Here is a 19557-nt window from a genome sequence, read left to right as displayed (position 1 = left end):
TGTCACATTTCTCACTGGCTTTGCAACATAGATCTGAAGGTCTCAAGGGGAATTGTTTATGTATTGAGCTGAGCACAATTAGAATCCATTGTGCAAGCAGGTATCCCAACTGCATAGACGTCTAAACTAGATTGAATGTGACTACAGTGGTGCCTTCGCTTACAAACTTAATCCGTATTGGAATGGTGTTCGTAAGTTGAAATGTTCATCAATTGAAGCACCATTTCCCATAGGAATGCATTGAAAACTGATTAATCTGTTTCGACAGAAGGAAAAAATCACCAAAAAAATTAAAAGAACATAGCAAGCCCGGTAGGAAGGCAAAGCCACCTCCATTGCTGAGGCAAAACAACTCCAAAAATAAACAGCAAAGCCACCAACAACACAGGACAGAAACATAGACGCCCCAGCCGAAATGCGCCCAGAACAGTTTTTTAAAAGGAGAAAACAGCAGCTTACCTCCCTGCAGACACACACACATGCTCACTCCGAAGCAGAAGGAGGCTTTCCCAAGCAAGCCTCTGACATGATGACACACCCTTTAACTGAGAAAGTGAAAGAACTACAGTACAAAGAAGCAGCCTCATCACCACCTACAGTTAGAAATTTGAATTTCCTGCCTTTTTTCCCTGCCTGTTTCTGTTCATAAGTGGAAGCTCCACTCGCAAGTCGAAGCAAAATGTTGCGACCGGAGCTGTTCATAAGTCGAAATGTTCATAAGTAGGGGCATTTGTAAGTTGAGGCACCACTGTAGTATGATGTGGGTGATCATGGAACAAAGGTAGGCTAATTGCCTTAGAGAGAGCACAAGGGAGTTGACAGTGGATGTCTGAGCCAGCGGAGCCTACAGGCAACGCCCTGAGAGCTCTTTTATTTACTTAGCATAATTTACATAGTATGCTGTTAGAATTCAGATAGGATACTAGTTACCCAATCGTAACTAGGATTGGCTAAAATAACCCTTTAATCTTATGCTCTACCTCTAAGCGAAAGGGCAATATAAGGGGTTACCCCACCTGCTGGCAGCTGCTGCTTCCTGCCAGGAGTGTATGCATGTCACTGAAACAGAATGCAGCTACAACTTTAAGCAGAAGTTTCCCACATATGATATGTAGAAATGGGCACAAACCAAACCATGAACCAGAAAACCAAAAAATGAGGCTGGTTCATGGTTCAGTTCGCGAACCAGTTTGGGGATCCCATTTTGCGACAGCAAAACAAAGTGCCAAACAGTTAGGCATAGGCATGAAAAATGTGGGGTAACAATAGATCCGCTTATGATGACCATTGTTATTTGTTAACATGATCCAGCTTCCTTTGTACTTTCCTTATCCTTTGTAGTTCAAATCATGCCAGTGCATTTCAGAGGTATCAAGCAAAAGTGGGCAAAAATGTCATCGATTACAAGAAATTTAACATTTACCAAAGACTGCTGTGGAAGTGGGAAGAGAATGTTTAAAGCTTTTAATATGAGTGCTCTTCAGGGACAACCCCTGGCCTACTTATAACTATATATGTTTTTCCCAAAGCATTTTCAGGGTTTTTAGTCACTTGTCTTGATAATTTGTTTATTTTCCTTTTACTTCCAGTTCTTAAACATCATAGAAGTGAGAGCAAAGGAGCTAGGAAAAGTATAAAACGATTTTCTATGTTATGATATTCAGACAGTCAGCATTTTAAAAACATTTTTATTTTTATTGTTGCTGGTACAGTGGTGCCTCTACTTACAACCATAATCTATTCCAGAAGATGGACGTAACTCAAAATGGTCATAAGTTGAAGCACCATTTCCTATAGGAATGCATTAAAATTCAATTAATCCATTCCAGCCAAAGAAAAAAATCACAGACACAAAAAATCACTGCAAGACTCATTGGAAACGCGATTAATCCCTTCCGGCCGAAGAGGGGGGAGGAAAGCAATCAAGTGTGCAAGACCCATTAGAAATGCACAGAGAACAAAGGGGACAGGTCGGAAGTGAAAAGAAAATAAAGGAAAAAGCAAGGGAATCATGCAGGGCCCATTGGAAATGGGGGAAAAAAACCAAAGCAACCAAACTCCCCAAGACCCATCGGAAATGGGGAGGGGGAGCCAAAACAATGAAATGCCCAAGACTCATTGGAAATGGGGGAAAAAACCCAAAAAGCAACCAACCCCCCCAAGACCCATCGGAAACTGGAGGAAGGCCAAAAAACAAACCCCCCAAAACCCATCAGAAATGGGGAACACCCCCCAAAAGCAACCAACCCCCCCAGGACCCATTGGAAATGGGGGAGAACCAAAAACAAACAAACCCCTCAAGACCCATCACAGCACAGGAACATAACCCCCCCAGCTCAAAACCATGCTGCAAAAACACTCAGAACAGTTTTTAAAAAGCAGAAAACAGCACCTTACATTACCAGGCAGCCCGAAGCCTCCCTGTACACAAACATACACACTCACTCATAAGCAGAAGGAGGCAGTCCGAAGCCTTCTCCGACGCACACTCTCTAACTGCTGGGGCGAAAGAGCTACCAAGATGCAGCCTCATCGCCACCTACAGCTAGCAATTTGAATTTCCCACCTTTTTTCCCTGTTTGCTGATCGTTGTGAAGCAAAAATCGGTTCCTGAAGCAGGGAACCGATCATCGCACAGCGAAAAAAACTCATTTAGAACGTCGTTTTGCGATCGCAAAAACGTCAATGTAAAGCGGATTCGTCATAGAGCGGGGTAATCGTCCAGTGGGGCACAACTGTATTTATTTTTGTAAAGTAAACAATGCCCCCTTGAGCCCCCTAATAGCCAAACTTTGAAAAAAATTAAAACCTTGGGACGGCACAGCTGAATGATTCCTATGAATCATCGAATCCAGCCCTTGTTGAGGAGGCACAGTGAGGAATTGAACTCCCAACCTTAGGATCCGCAGCGGGAGACCTAGGCCACTGAGCTATCTAGCAGTTCCTCCAGTAGTTGCTTGGGGTACCGATGCAGACCATGATTTGCCCGCTCCTGCTTTAATAGGGAGCATTAATAGGGCTGGGGGGGGGCAAAGATGTTCCACAGGTGGGTGTGGTGTTACACATACCAGTTATGTCCCATTTATAAATCAATTTATTTTCCACTTTCCAGTGTTTTTACTCCATCATTTGAAGCCAAAACACAAAATCCAAGTAGATGCTAATATCTATATTTGAATTAGCATGAGAAGTGGAAATTTCGGGTCTAATGAGACAGTCACTTGAAATAATTTTTCTAATTTATTCTGGTAGGTTGAAGACTGCTGCTTAAAACCCCAAGAACAGCTGTCATAAGCGTGGTCCGATCAAGTTGGGAAAATAAACAGGAACACCTCTTAGCCCTCTTCACTTTCCTTTTACTGAAAGGATAATTTTTCTCTCAGTTTTTTTAGGGGTGGGAAATTACCATATTCCCCTCTTCCTTTTCCAAGGGAGGCCTGTGGCAGAGTTGGTGAGAGATGGGGCCACTTACTCTGGGTGTCAAAATGGCTGGTTGTTGTTCTGATTAAGCTGAGGTCTGTCTAAAGAGCAGGAAAATCATTTTATGTAATACCAATAAACGCTTGAAATATGCAAGAAGCTTGTTGTCATGCTGGAGAAGGTAGAAGTGGTCATGATGAAGCTGTGCCTTTTTTTTCTTCTTCAGTCCACAGATTGATTTTAACAAAGCACAATAAACGCAGTAGAGCTTTAATTGGGAGCATCTAGTGAGATGCTTCGCTTTGATTTCTATTGGCAAATCATTTATACTATTATTCTCGCCTGCAAGGACAAACAGTCAGATTAATTGCATGAAAGGCAATAAACGATTTGTAAACACTTTGCAACGGGGGCCTTTTTTCAAGTAATTAAGAATAATGGCTGATCTTTGATGTCGGCATGACCAGTCTCCCTGCTAACAGCAAAGGTTCCACTAAGGTTACTTAATGGGGGAAGCAATACCCACAAGGTGATGGAGAATTACAACGACATGATAGCATTTGCTTAACTCAGACTCAGTGCAAGAGCAGGCAGCTTTGTCTCCGGTGGCAGCCGTCCAAGAGAAAACACTTGGGGTCAGACTCCGTTGTCTGTCTCACATTGTAATAGGGGGTAGAAATAGCTGCAGTCAATTGGAACAGTGCCAGCTGCATCCGAGGCTAAGCCACAGCAGAATTTAGCTTCTGAGCAGCATTGGCTCATCCCTTGAATATTCAGGAGGAAAGAATGAGAGTCTCTCTCTCTCTCTCTTTCTCTCTCTCTTTCTCTCTCTTTCTCTCTCTCAAAAGTTCTGCCTTCAATGACAGCTGCAAGGCAATAAACGCTTGTGTTTTTGAACTGCTGTCTCTGTAGTTAATGAGCTTTTAAATGGGAAAAAATAGAGCCCTCAATGTGATTTATGAAAGGACATTTACTGGAAAAAAAATCCTCAATATTTATGAAAATAGGAAGGGAGGGGTGGCAGAGTTTTTGCACAACTCATGGCACTTCCTTTAATCCCTTGATTTTCATTTTGCTCCACAGTGAGCAGGCATAAACTCATCACCATCAATTAAGTAGAATCAAGAATACTTAACTGAATATTCACTGTGGGGGCTTATTGCTGTATTTAGAAACACGGTGGGTTTCACACACACACACCCTCTCCCCCTTTTTAACTTGTCTCATTTAACTTCACTTGGAATCAATACCAGGGTTCTTATCCGCATGAAATGCCACTCTTTTATGACAGAATTCTGTAATTCTTAATCACTTAAATAACCCCATTAGCCATGTGTCACTACCATCATGATGAAGTGCAGCAAGCTGAAATGCTTACCTGTATATGCTAACATAATTGCCTTTAATGAGCTTCTCAAGCTATTAAATTAGTGAAATTGCTGCCTGTTCACTTAGGTGGCCACTTAGAGGTGTCCGTGCAACTGTGCCCTATAGTGGGACAGGGGTATATTGAATTTCTCATGTGTACTTGTGTTATTTTGTTTTATCTTACTCCAGCTATTGGGCTGGACCATTCTTGGCCAGTCCAGATGACTTAATGTGTATGGGAAATATCTTATTCCAGACCATGATACTGTTGTCTATTACTCTGAGGGCAACAAAGTTGGATGGAGTCTCTTATATTTTATATAAACAAGCTGTTTCTTTTGTTACGTAAGGGGAAGGAAGTCCATCTGCAATGCAGTCTTTAGCATGTTTTCTGTTTTCTGTGGGGTGTAACTCTTTAATGTACAGGTTAGGATTTCATCCTTAGTATAGAGAGTAATGCCATCTAATAGAAAGAACTACTTTGTTGTGTTATGCCCGGGAGGCAGAGTAAAATCTAAAAGTCTGCACCACATTTTTATTTCATCACGAAGGGATCTATAAAAAAGTTCAAAATTAAAACAAAACAACCCATTATAGTGTAGGAAACTTAGATTTGCCTTTGTCCAGAGCATCAGGCATTTTATACCTTTTCCATATGACTGAGAGTAAGGAGCAAACTGGATTATATCATGTCTCTGGATCAGGAGTTCTCAAGCTATTAGGGATAAAGAAGTGATAAAGGTAAAATAGTGCTATAGACCAGTGGTTCTTAACCTTTGTTACTCGGATGTTTTTGAACTGCAACTCCCAGAAACCCCATCCAGCACAGTTGGTGGTGAAGGCTTCTGGGAGTTGCAGTCCAAAACTCCTGAGTAACCCAAGGTTAAGAACCAGTGGAATAGACTATTCTTTCTAGTCTGTTCTGAGCAGGTCTAAAGGTACTGGAATCCACCTCCTATCCTCAGCCTGATGGAGATAATTCTGTTGTTAATCAGTAATGCATGTGCTTTTCTGAACGATTAGAGGAAACTTTGGCTTTCTTTGAAGAAATGCCTGGAACAAACCAATAGCTATCTGTCATTGTGCTCGCAGCACTCAGAAGGCCAGTGTTACATTTTGTCTCTCGAATCCACATTACAAAGTTCTGTCAGTTCCTCCAAAGACAACTTTTCAAGGCTTCAGGTGAAAGATTGCAAGACAAGGCCTTAATCTCTCACCAGAGAATCATAAACCACCACCTTTGTTGCTGTCCAATAATTCTACTACTTGCAATTCTTGACAAAAAAAATGAGTCTCATTGCTTTTAAATAAACACGTAGTTTGGCTTACCATCTGTTGATGTGGAAACTACCTTCAATAAGTCCTTGAGCAAATATATGGTTCCTCGCTTGGGCACATGCAGAGTTCCTCTAGACTCCTGTCAGACTGAAGTAGAGGACCTGATGTGACATGGTAGGGAGATTACTCATCGTAAGGGAGGGGAAGGAGAACTGTAGTATAAAAAAGCAAGTGAACAAGCTGTAGTATAAAAAGCAAGCAAGCACATGCATGCTATCAATAATCCAAGCATACTCCTATTAACATATAACTCTTTGTCTCCTCCTGTTTTTCTAGATGTGTGACTCCACCACCATGCAAACGCGAACTCGTCATGTGTTGCGATCTGCTTTAAAACCTAAGACCTGCCCTGAAATTTCTCAAATGCAGCCTTGTGTTCTGAATCATAATTGTTTTCAGTATCACTATAATTTAACAGGTAAGTACCTTTCAGAGGGATGTGGTGGCACTGCGGTTTAAACCGCAGAAGCCTCTGTACTGCAAGGTCAGAAGACCAGCAGTCATAAGATCGTATTCCACGCAAAGGAGTGAGCTCCCGTTACTTGTCCCAGCTCCTGCCAACCCAGCAGTTCGAAAGCATGCAAATAAAGGTAAAGGTTCCCCTTGATAATTTTTGTCCAGTCGTGTTCGACTCTAGGGGGTGGTGCTCATCCCTGTTTCCAAGCCATAGAGCCAGCATTTGTCCGAAGACAATCTTCCGTGGTCACATGGCCAGTGCAACTTAGACACGGAACGCTGTTACATTCCCACCGAAGTGGTCCCTATTTATCTACTTGCATTTGCATGTTTTCGAACCACTAGGTTGGTGGGAGCTGGGACAAGCGGTGGGCACTCACTCCGTCTCATGGATTCGATTTTACAGCTGAAGATCTACAGACCTTGCAGCACAGAGGTTTCTGCAGTTCAACCCACAACGCCACCACGTCCCTGCAGATGCGAGTAGATAAATAGGTCCCACCTCGGTGGGAAGGTAACAGCATTCTGTATCTAGCTGCGCTGGCCACGTGACCATGGAAACTGTCTACAGACAAGCGCTGGCTCTACAGCTTGGAGATGGGGATGAGCACCGCCCCCTAGAGTCGGATACGACTGGACTAAATGTCAAGGGGAACCTTTACCTTTACCTTACCTTTCAAACTGATCTGGAAGAGAGTGCAGTGCATCCTTTGCTGTGTCTGTATCTGAAGAGGTGGGTGGAAACAGTGATAGGTATGACTTGCGAAGGGCCTAGAGGCTGGAGACTCGGATTGAAATCCTCAGCCTAAAAGCTTGTGTGATGGCCTTTACAGAGTCCCTGTCACTCAGCTGGATCAGTGAATGATTTGCCTCACTTATTAACATATTAGCTGTTTGGAAGTTATGAAAATCAAAGTACTCTGAATATGGAAAAGAGCTGTAGAATGGCAAAATTGAAATGAGCACATGAAGCCGGTGAACAGTATTTAATACAAGCTTTTAAAGGTTACATGGACTATTGCCTGAAATTACCAGAAATAAAGTCTTGTTTACTCAACATACAGGACTCGTATTTTCATTTAATATCTTCTTAAAACCCTTCCCCCGAGCATAATTATTTTAAAGTAAATACCAGAAAGTTAAGTAGGGTTATTTCGGACTTAAAATACCGAAGAGACACTGAATCAGTATCCACATTTGCATGCTGACAGTGCAGTTCTGTGAGGTGTACAAAATATAAACATTTTGGAGCTCTGGAATGTTTGTAAACTGCAGCTTCATAGTTCCTCAGTCTGGATCAGGGCCTTTTGCACAGGGAAAGAGAACTTAATCACCTCCCCTTTTTGTGGTTCCAACACAAAAATGGCACTTTTCTGAAGCTGCCCTTTGTTCCAGGAGGAGGAGAAGCTAAGTCTGTAGTCTTTCTTTGTAGAGAATAAGATTGCCTGCTTTTTTTTCTTTAACTGATCAAAATGTAACTCAGGCCAAAATCCAACTATTTACACCACTGTAAGCCCAGTAGCACAATTTTCAGCACTGAAGTGCCACCAATTAAGATGTCAGCACTTGTACATCTTGTTCACCGAATCACATGACTGCTGCGCAATAGGCCATTGAAATTCATCTTATCGGAGTAAACACAAGAAGAGCAAATTGCAAAATTATTCCTAGGGGCTTTTGAAACCCCAAGATTGGATTCAGAATTAAGAATCCAACCTATTTCAGTGATGGTTATCCCAAGATCATTATTGGTACAGTATTCATTCAAAATATGCTATAATGACTATTGATTCTAAGGGCTGTGGTAGATAGCCCAATTGAGTCACTTGAGGTTGCTATGAGGTGTGGTATGCCATTTGGTGATTTCAAGTCAGGAAACCACTGCTTGTCAAGCAAACATATTTGACCTACCTTGCTTTAAAAGGAAAGGAGGAAAAGAAGATTGGAAAAAAGAAAACACACACACCTCTCTCTGTTCGCTCTTCCTTCTTGAAGGAAGCTGTCAATTTTTTTTCCCTAAAATATATAGTATATCACCAATTCCCTAACTAGACAGTTTTTTCAAAAGAAACATACAAAACAAAGGAAAAACCCAACTGTTGCTTCCTCTCTCTCTCCCCCTTCTACAGAGAAGTGATGGAAGTTTTTAATTTCCCAATATTGTTAAGTAGCTTAAGCTGTTTGCTCAAGCCACTTAATGATATTGGAAAATTGAAAAAGCCATCTGCCTTGATTCAATCCCAGCAATCACAGGTGCTAGAACCAAAATGGAGTGATCTTACCCTTCACCTAAAATGAAGAGTAGCCCCTGACAGGGAGCCAAAAATGTGCAGGCAGAAACACTCTGGGGATGGGCTGGTTCACCCTGGCACCTATGTTGTGTGGTTGCCAATGAAGAAGCAAACTAGCCTGTCCCCAGAGAAGACCACAAAAGCAGGACAAATCCCAATCTAGTTGCTTTAAGTAAGCTTCGAAGAGATTGTTCTAGGTACTCCTTAAATATCCCTGAGCATAAATATATTGTCATAAATGAAGCAGAGACACCCCCCCCCCCAAAAAAAAAGATGTCTGCATCCAATAATCTTGGTAAAGCCATTTCACAGGACAGGAGCTTTGTTGCTAGAAAAACTTATCCATTCACTTTAGTGAGGAATTGTTTATGCTTATTCCTCTTAGGTAAGAATGAAATAACTTTCCTGACCTTCATATTCCTAGTAACCAATATGAAAACACTCACATCCATACAAATTGAACATCCCAAGGACCATTGAAAGGGAAAATATGTAACATCTGGATGCATAATTATTTTACTTGCACCTTGAAGATTTAAATGTCTCCCCATTGCTTACAGTTTATAGACATTGGTGAGATCACCTTTGCAGAAAGATAACAATGAATCAACAGCCTATTTAAATTGTTTGCACAGGCTTGAGGAGTTGCATTAATATTTTAAAGACACTTCATTTATTTCGTTTTAAATGAAACATGACAGGCTTTGTCAGACAGAATTCAGCTGGAGCTTGTGATGCTTTGTTTTAAAGCAGCAGCACTTCAGAAAATGTTTATAACTTTGTTATTCAGAGGAGCAGCATGACCCTTGATAATGCCCGGGCTGCATTTAAAGTGAAACATCTTATCAGCACTGGACAGTTTTCAGTGCACTCAGAGGGAATGTAACTTTTAAGAGATGCTAAAACAAAGTCCATGTTGGTTTGTTTTCAAAAATAATCTTTGTTCTTGGGTTCTGTCTGCCACCTCAGACAAGGATGGCTTCGTTGTCATTGTGTTTAAAAAATTAAAATGTTCCTTCAGCAGTGACTAGCGGAACTAAATGTAGCTATGATGTTTCTTTAGACTGGAGCACATGTCAACTAAATGAAAATGCCACTTGTGGACACGGGATTAAGAATCGCCTCCTGAGCTGCATGCGTAGTGATGGGAAATCAGTGAGTAGGAACTACTGTGAGCAGGTGAGATTTCATCTGGACTTTCAATGCAATGATGTATCTGTGCGTCTTTGGGTCACTTGCATCGCATAGGACGGTATCTGGGTTTGTAAAGCTGTTCTTTCCCCCCTTCTCTGTTATGACAAATCATATTTGAATATATATATTTTTCCCACTTCTGCTTTCTGGTTTCAGCATTTTGAATCCTCTGTGTAGGGCTTCAACACCATCCTGAAATCTATTGTTGAACCAATAGAACTTGAAAGGGCCAACAGGGCCAGACCATAAACAGTCACCAATGGCTACCAGAGAATTAACTACACTCCTAGTCCTTTCCACAGCCCGGGCTTAGCGTTCATTGGGGAGGAGTGGAGGCCTTTCTCCTCCACCAAGTCCAGGATGCCCAGTAGGCAGGCCAGGGCAAGGGATGCTGGATGCAGGCAGTTAACTGCCCCAGCAATTGGGTGGTGAAGGCAGCTTCTCCCAATAAATCTCCTTGCCCTTTGTGACCTTCAGCCACCTTCTAAGTGTGGCAGCTCTTACTGGAGGCATTGCTGAAGTTGACACAGACTTGACTGGCTCTGTCTGGGTGGTGGGGTGGAGGACAGGCAGATGTGGCGCAGGGTACCTTTCTGGGACCAGACTGGGGTCTAGCATGAGAAGCCTCTGAGGGGTCTGGCTACTCCTTGTGTTTCTTCTGACAGTGACGGATGTGACCCTTGTTCTCCAGCCACCAAGCTCCTTGTAGTGAGCCTCATTGTAGCATACCCAGGGAGTACCAGTAGGTCAACCCAGTCCCCTGTGTCCCAGTCCCTCCTCCAATGGACCACCTCCCAGCCATCTCTCGATTCAGGTCTGGTGGCCAGCATCTCTTAAACCCCACACCTCCTAATCCACTACATCAGCCCAACAATCTTCCTCCACTGCTTCCTGCTCCTCTTTAGGTAGGAACCCCACCATGGTCACATCTGGGGCCTCAAGGGTGTCCCCTACCTCCTCATTGTCTCCACAGTCTATCGGGGAGCTACATTCAGGGAATGTGGCCAGGCATCCCATAAAGGCAGAGAACCTACCCTCACATCCAGGGACCCTCAGTGGTCCCACAATGGCTTTTTAAAGAATGATAACTTCAGGAATAAAAAAAGTATAAAAGTTTAGGGATAGGCATGCAAGAGCTATAGATACAAAGATAACTAATAAATGTATGCCTGTATCTTTTAAAAATATTTTAAAATATTGTCTCCACTGTTCCTGTTTTTTAAAAGCAAAGTGCTTGGAGATTTATATTTGTATCCTTTAAGATACAGATATGAATATTGGCAGCACAGGTGCCTTGGCAATCCAGTCCCTCCCCCCCTCCCCCGAACTGGCAGGTCCAATTACTGGTTGCTTTCAATCCTGGAAGCAGCCCAGCTGGTGCTTTCTGCCTCCCCGTGCAGCTGACCACTCTGGCAAGGAGTCGGGATGACCAGTCTCCCTGCTCAGTTGTTGAATGGCCAGTTGCACAGGCAGGCTGGAAAGTGCTGGCTGAGCTACTTCCACAATTGACACGACAGGAATGACACCGGCTGCTCACACTGCAAGGCAACCAGTAATTGGACCTGCCAGTTCGGGGGGGGAGGGAAGACTGGACTTTCCAGGCATCTGTGGTGCCAACGTTCATATTCGTATCCCCAGGAATGCAAATGTATCCCATATCTAATCCCTACCTGTGTATTTTCCTCTTCACTCTGGCCCTTATAACATCGTCCACATAGGCGGCCCTCTGATACTGAGCTGCACATCCATCAGCTTGAATTAATTTAATAATATTTTGTTAAATTAACAGTGTTCAAACAATGTTATTTCTGGACTTTAAATCCATTCAGCCCAATTCTTCACACTCTCTATCATTTCTCTCTCCCCCAAACTCACAGTTCTCCTGTCACACATGCCCCGTCTCCCTGATCTCTCTACCCGAAGACTTATCTCTGTGCAGACTCCACTGTCTCTCTCACACACTCTCCCTCTTTATCTAGTTCTCTCCTAGCTAATCAAAATAATTGTTACCAATATTCTGTGCTTTTTGCTCATCCCATCCCATCATGTATTTTACCAAACCAATGCATTTGAAACAATACAATTACAGTGGTGCCTCGCTTTACGATTGCCCCGCATAACGACGAATCCGCTTTACAATGATCGTTTTGCGATTGCAATTGCGATCGCAAAACGATGGTCTAAATGGAGGAATTTCGCTTTGTGATGATCGGTTCCCTGCTTTGGGAACTGATTCTTCGCAAAACAATGATTTTTAAACAGCTGATTGGCGGTTTCAGAATCCCCACGGGTAATTAAAATGGCTCCCCGCTATGTTTAGAGACGGATTCCTCGCTATACAGGCAGAAAAAATGGCCACTGTATGGAGGATTTTCGCTGGACGGTGAGTTTTTACCCCATTGGAACGCATTGAACGGGTTTCAGTGCATTCCAATGGGGTTTTTATTTTCGCTTTACAATGTTTTCACTTAACTACGATTTTCCTAGAACAGATTATCGCCGTTAAGTGAGGCACCACTGTACCACAACAATACCTTTAAATATTACCAGTCATCATAGCTTTCTACATTAGTACTGGGCATATTTAATGCATGTGGAATCCGTGTTGCTATTCCTCAGGGACCTCAAGACCCATAAGGCAAAAAATCTGGAGCAAAAGATAACACAGAAGTTGTTTAGAATTCTTAGAAATTAGAATTTTAGAAGTCCATGTTTGGGTGCCCACACTGAACACAATTCAATCACAGTCCATCTTGTTTATATGAATCGGCATATAAAGAATATTTCTGCATTGCAGTCATGACAGGCCAGATTCAGCTGGGACATAATGCAGACACTTCAGAGCAGGGGCAGTGTATAAAGACTACATATGTGAGCAAGCCAGCCTAATTCATTCAAAGAGCATTGTCTAACAAAAAGCTGAAATAATGTTGCAGTCTGGATTGGGTGGACCTGTGTTCACAATGAAAATGCTAAGATGTTAAATCCCTGCGTGCTTTGCTTTAAGCTCTTTTTACTGGCTCTTTTCACTCAGTGACAAGTGACTCATTCTGCTTGCCTTTGTAGATAAATTTGGAAACTCCTACAAAAATCATTATGGACTGTGTTGTGGAATGTGTCGTAAATTGCCAGTTGTCTGAGTGGTCTCCCTGGTCAGAATGTTCACACACATGTGGCTTTGCAGGTAACAGGGCCTTTTATGGTTTAATTAACGTCAGAACTGAAATATATTCTAGAGCGCACACATGAATGTTCCACTTTTGGTCACCAGACTCATTTGAAAGATGATGTATTATGGGGTCATTAATATTTCTGTTCCTTATTATTTAGTACTTATTTCAAGTATGGATATAATTTCTGGAACAATCTCCCCCCAGAAATTTGTCTGGCTCCCTCGCTGGGTGTTTTTAAGAACCAACTCAAGACCTGGCTCTTTAGGCAGGCCTTCCCTCCTATCAATACCTAATTTATTTGCTATCTTCAATTGTATTAATGTTGTTGTTTTATTTTATTTTATTATTCTTGGGTGTTGTTAGCTGCCGAGAATAGACTTCGGTCTAGATGGGTAAGATATAAATTAAATAAATAAATATTTTTCTTCCACATCGTGATTGCTACAAACATAGAAGCTCTACCAGTGTAGCTCTTAGATACATTTAGATGTATGCAGGCAATAACTAAACATGGATCAAACAATTACAACATGTAGTGTTGTCCATGTTGTGTTGTCCACTCCTCTTGTCCATGCGCTTGTAATCTCGAGATTAGACCATTGTAACACACTCTACGTGGGGCTGCCTTTGAGATTGATGTGGAAACTTCAAATGGTGCAAAATACAGCAGCCAGGCTTCTTAGTGGGGTGAAAAAAATATCAGCATATCTCCCCCACTCTGGCTGCTTTGCACTGGTTGCCCATTCGTTTCCACATTGATTTCAAAGTACTAATGATTATGTACAAAGCCCTAAACGGTTTGGGACCTCGATACTTGGCAAATTGTCTTCTCCCACCTAGATCTACCCAAATTGAGGGGCCCAATGCCGAGAGAGGCCCGGAAGGAAAGAACAAGAAACCGGGCCTTCTCGGCAGTGACCCCTCAGCTATGGAACACTCTCCCAACTGAAATCTGTCTGGCACCCTCGCTGGGTGTTTTCAAAAGCCATTTAAAAACTTGGCTCTTTAGGCAGGCCTTCCCTCCAGTCAACTAACTGATCTTTATTTTTCTTTCCTCAGCTATGTCATCTTGGCAATGTTTTTTTAGAAATAAGTGTTAAAGTTTGTATTTCTGATTTTTTTTATGTTTGCTATATTGCTGTGTTTTATTATGTATGTAAGCCGCCCCGAGTAGACTTTGTCGGGGGGGGGGGAAGTTTAATAATAAATAAAATAATGAAATAATAATACTGTAGTGTGTATGCCCCATCAAACTTAAACTGAGCTTACGTTTCTTTTTTTCTTTTTTCTTAATGTTATTTGGAGAAGTCTGTAAACATGTATTAACCACTAAACTACAGTGTTTGAAATTATATAATATGGAGTTCTAGTATGACAATTTTATGCAAATATGGGGAGTAAGCTAAACAGTATAATTGAAATATACAAGAATTTATGTGAAAGGTGTTAAATTCAGTGCTATATTTTCTGACTACACTTTGTTAGCTATGTGATGAATGCTATCATTATTTACAGCATCCAGAGGCAAACATTAATGGACTATTATACTTGCACAAGTTTGTTGTTGCCTGTTTTTCTGATTAGAATTTTCAAATACAGCCAGTATTTTCCACGCAACATGCTACAGTATAATCATTCCTGTGTATTTGTAAATAAGATGGAAGGGAGGCAATGAAAATGCTGTTCTGGGGTCTCAGACTGTCCTGAAATAAACTACTCCCCCTGGGAGTCCTATTCTAATGAAAGATGAGTAGATGTTATGTTGTATAAAGTGGAAGCTTCTGCAGGAAGCTTTAGTCCTATTCAGGCACTGGCCTGAACATATGAATAGGGCTCTAATTGTGGTTAGTAGAGATGGGCATGAATTAAAAAAAATGGTGGTTCGTTTTGATTTTTGATTCATCAAGGTTAATGAATTATAAATTTATGATTTTTTCTGATGAATTGACAAATTGATTCATCAATTCATGTTATACTTTAAAACCTATAAAATGCTCCTCAAGCACCTAGAGACACCAGATTCACAGGGAAGCTTCCACCAAGTCTCTTCTACATGCCCTAACAAGTTTGGTGAAGTTTGGTTTTCAGCCATCTGAGTTATACAACTGCAAAGAGGCTCCCACCAGGAAAGTTTCCCCCAGGCGCCTAGATATACCAAAAGTTACAGAGAAGCTTTTCCTGACACTTCTCTACAAGCCCTCCAAGTTTGGTGAAGATTTGGTTTCAGACAATCAAATTATACACCCACAAAGTGGATCCCCCAAAAAAGTGCCCTTTGACAACTGGCTTGGGGAAACCCAATCTTTACCAAACTTGGAGGGATTATGAAATTTCTCAGTAGAAATTTCTCTGTGATTTTGGTGTGTCTAGGTGCCCTTGGGACTATTGTATAGCCAAACAAATCAATGAATCAAAAATTGCTAAAAATTGATTTGTATTCGTTGGGGCATTGATTTAGGAATACAAATTGACAAATTAGTGATTCTTTGAACTAATTTGGTGATTCATTTTTAAACTTCTGCCCATCTCTAGTGGTGAGGATAGGGGGACGCATGTAATGCCCAATGCTGGGGAGTCCGTCAGACTTAACTACTGACTGGATAGGAATGTCTAAAGAAGATACAAAGCACATTCAGCTGAGTGGAAACAGCAATAAAGTAGTGCTCTCAGTCACAGGAACTCTGTGTGTTCAGGCAAAACTGTACTGGATATTTCAGTCTCCTCTTCAGATTTTGTCTTTAACACATAACTGTTTTCCAGTGATGGGGAGCCAGGTTTATGCACACACTAATGTCCCTATTATGATTATAGGCCTACCGAGGCATTCAGAAAGCCACCTGAATAGGGCTTTGTGTCTGCCCAAAACAAAAGATGAATGGAGCAATTGAAGGGGGTAAGACCCGTGTGTGAAAAGCCAAAACTGTGCAGTTGAATGGGGAAAGGCCAATGTGTGAAAAGGTGGTCTGTCCAGTAGGTAAAGTGAAGCAACCACCTCAAGTACCAGAGGAGCAGCTAATTATATTGCTGCAAGAGAAATCTGCTTTTGCTTCTCTGGAGATCCCCAAAACCTGTCAGGCCACAAGTGCCTGGCTTCACAGCATCCTTCATCAGTGACAACTACAGTGGATGGCTTAGCCAGCAAGATCCCCAGGAGGACAGCATAATGTGTCTGATCTGCACCCATAGCAGGCAGGGTGGGACTAGGCAAGTCCACTGAAAAAAAAAAACTAGAGTGAATTCTCTCTCCCCCCCTCCCCCCTCTTTCTCTAATCATAACCTGTCTAGAGCACAAGAAACAATTCAGATCAATTAAAATATTTTTAGCATGCATGGTTTCTCTTGTCCTTCAAAACTGTCAATGCCTGTCATGGTCATCATTTCGCTGACTACAGTTTATATGGTGATGATAAATTTCAGAGGGCCATGAGACTTCTCAGATGTTTTCCTTACAAGCTTCATGTTGTGGAGCTATACACAAAGTGTGATTTGTTGCTAGTGCTGCAGTACAATAGGACTCACATCTCCTGTGCCTGTTTTTCTTGGTGATAAAAGGAGACCATTTTCATAATGATTCCTTTTGATCCATACCTTTCTCCACCCTCTCCCTACCCCCAGTCTCATTCCTTTAAAATAAACATTCACTACACCGCTTGCATTAAGTAAATTATGCTATGGATCTTGCTAGCTCTTTATGTTTGCTGTGATTGAGCTCTTTGTACTTATTGTGATACTGCTTCATGAAGATTTATTTATATAAAAGTCTGATAGAAAGCCAGCTTAAGTAAAATGAATTCAGAATAAAAAGTTCTCCTCATAGCATTTGTACAGGAAACCACACGAATATTTAAACTACCTAATCCATACAGAGGAATGTTCAGCTGATGTTATGGGTATACAGCCTCTGTTGTGCTTAACATAGCAGATTACCAACCTCATGCCCAGATAAGCTCTAGTAGATCATAATTAAAAAGGAAATGTTAACGTTCTTGGTATTATTTTTTAAAAAAATAATACCGCTGGATAGCTCAGTGCATGAGGTCAGTGGTTCTTAACCTTTGTTACTCGGATGCTTTTGAACTGCAACTCCCAGAAACCCCAGTCAGGACAGCTGGTGGTGAAGGCTTCTGGGAGTTGCAGTCCAAAACTCCTGAGTAACTCAAGGTTAAGAACCAGTGCATTAGGTATCTGGCTGCAAAATCAGAGATTGGGAGTATGATCTTGTACTGTACCTCTCAGAAGAAGAGCCAGCCTATGTAGTCTTGGGCAAGTTGCATGGTCTGACAGCTCCCTAGAGAACAGTAAAAGTGCTACTGTTGATTGAGCCATCCAAAAGACGATGGTTTAGCAAGTGACATAGATTACATGGGAAGTTGTTGTGAAATCAGTTTCTTCCTCAATATTAGTATTTTGTCATTGGTCTTGTAAGCTTTTCGTCAATAGTCTTTTGAGGTTGATGGTTCTAAACACCAGAAGCAGGGTGATCATGTGCCTTTCTATAGTACAAGTGCTAATACGTTTAATTTAACAATAACTATAAATCCAAGTGGGTCAAATCGGTTCAGGGCTACTTGGGGAAAACTGGCCTCTCACCTCAGGCACTTATATCTTCTGGAATAGAGCAGACAAAATAAATAGTCAAACAAAGAATAGAGGACAATGAATATCAAACAGACCTCTCTAGCATTCAAAACATGGCAGTAAGAGCTTACATCAAAAACTGTATGGAATTGGCCAGATACTTAACGTCTTTGGAAATTAAAGGAACTAAAAGAGCCTTTACTTTGGTGAGGTGTTTAGCCCTCCCCTCTGCTATACTAGAATGGAAGCATAAAATACTCCTTTTGCTGAAAGGTTATGCTCCTGCCACCTGAGGGAGATTGAGATCATACAGCATATATTCTTCACCTGCCCATTGTATGAAGCAGTGCGAAAAGAGACTATTACCCCCTTAATAGAAAGAATCCCAGGACGTTCAGAGGGAAATAGACTTGAGTTCCTTCTCTCCAGTGTTGATATGCAGATCATCTGTCAAGTTGCAAAATTCTGTGTAGCAATACTTTGATTGCAGAAGTTAAATACCAATTAGATAGTAGCTCCCAGCTGTATGTATGCCAAATGTTCTAATGGAAAATTGAAAGTTAGAAATTATAAGGTTTTATAAGGTTTTATACTTATGTGATTGGTAAATAAACTATTCTATTCAATGTTTTAACCCTAAAAACAAGTTAGTTAAGTGGGAGTCCGGGTAGGTGGGGCTCGTCAGCTATGGAAGGCAGCCCATCTAGGAGAAGGAAAACTCCGATTTCAAACCTCCACTGCCTTGTGGCTATATCCACTCATGGAAAAGGCTTCAGGAGTTAACCTCGAGGCAAAATCCGGAGCTGGAGTCCCGAAGGCAGCATATGTCGTTCTGCCAACTCCTGCGACATTGCTGGAACCAGTTGTATTGGCTCTTGCCTTTCCATTGGACCATTTCAGCAATGTGGAGAGGGGGGATCTGCTGCTTGGGTAACAGCCTATCCTCCATATTACCTTACCCGGGCTTCATGCTCTGGAGAGGACACTCCTCGATTCAGAGCATGTTACCATAGTCTCTCGAGACTGAAGGATGCCTATGCTATGCTAAGTGGGAGTGTTTAGGTAAAAAGGGCTATGTTCAATGTCAGTCCCAGTTAAAGGAGATCTAGTGAAGCTAGTGGAATGTGTATTAGTTTTGACTAAATTATTTTTCACTAGTTTTTACCTCATTCACTTCAGTGAATATAGACAGGTTTTGCATGAAATGACCACAAAACAGAAATGTGAATATTCCAAGCCATGTTAAGAAATTAGGGAGGGAGGGAGGGAGGTTGGTTGGTTGGTTGGTAATCAGTCATATTGTACCTCAGGCTATACAGGCTGGCTCTTCTCCTGGGAAATTCCCAACCTATGGCTCTGCAGCCAGGTATCTAACTCACAGAGATAGATAGATATGGATAGAGATTGATAATGTTCAATATTATTTAATTGCACAGACTTCTAAAGTATCTTTCAAATTACTATAAATTAAGCACTAAAAGGACATTTGATATACAGTACAGTATATGCATACACGCAGAAAACATTAAAAGTTGCTGAAAAAATATGGAAATTCCACAGAAGAGATAGACCCCACAAGCCCCATTCAGGAAATCATCATGCTCATCCAGCATTTCTGTCTTGAAAACCTGAAAAGCTTTTTAAGTTCCAATAAATCCAGGAGTTGTAAATATGAATGTAGAAGATATATGTGGTAGCTTTGTTGTAAATGCATGTTACTTTGGATAGTCAATTTTTTA

General features: G+C 41.6%; 1 protein-coding gene across 2 annotated transcripts in view; it reads left to right on the top strand.

Annotated features, from left to right (window-relative positions):
• The window catches only part of THSD7B (thrombospondin type 1 domain containing 7B), a 642879-nt gene that overhangs the window by 589455 nt on the left and 33867 nt on the right, over positions 1-19557 (top strand). For both annotated transcript variants that reach the window (XM_078376996.1, XM_020779664.3), the window contains 3 exons: positions 6403-6544; positions 9937-10052; positions 13134-13251. In XM_078376996.1, the coding sequence (XP_078233122.1) occupies positions 6403-6544; positions 9937-10052; positions 13134-13251 (376 nt within the window). The remainder of the gene's footprint in view (positions 1-6402; positions 6545-9936; positions 10053-13133; positions 13252-19557) is intronic.

The sequence above is a fragment of the Pogona vitticeps genome, chromosome 1, assembly GCF_051106095.1.
Source record: "Pogona vitticeps strain Pit_001003342236 chromosome 1, PviZW2.1, whole genome shotgun sequence".
In the NCBI taxonomy this organism is placed as follows: Eukaryota; Metazoa; Chordata; class Lepidosauria; order Squamata; family Agamidae; genus Pogona; species Pogona vitticeps.
Note: the sequence above shows the minus strand (reverse complement) of the source record. Positions and strands in the feature narration are given on the sequence as shown.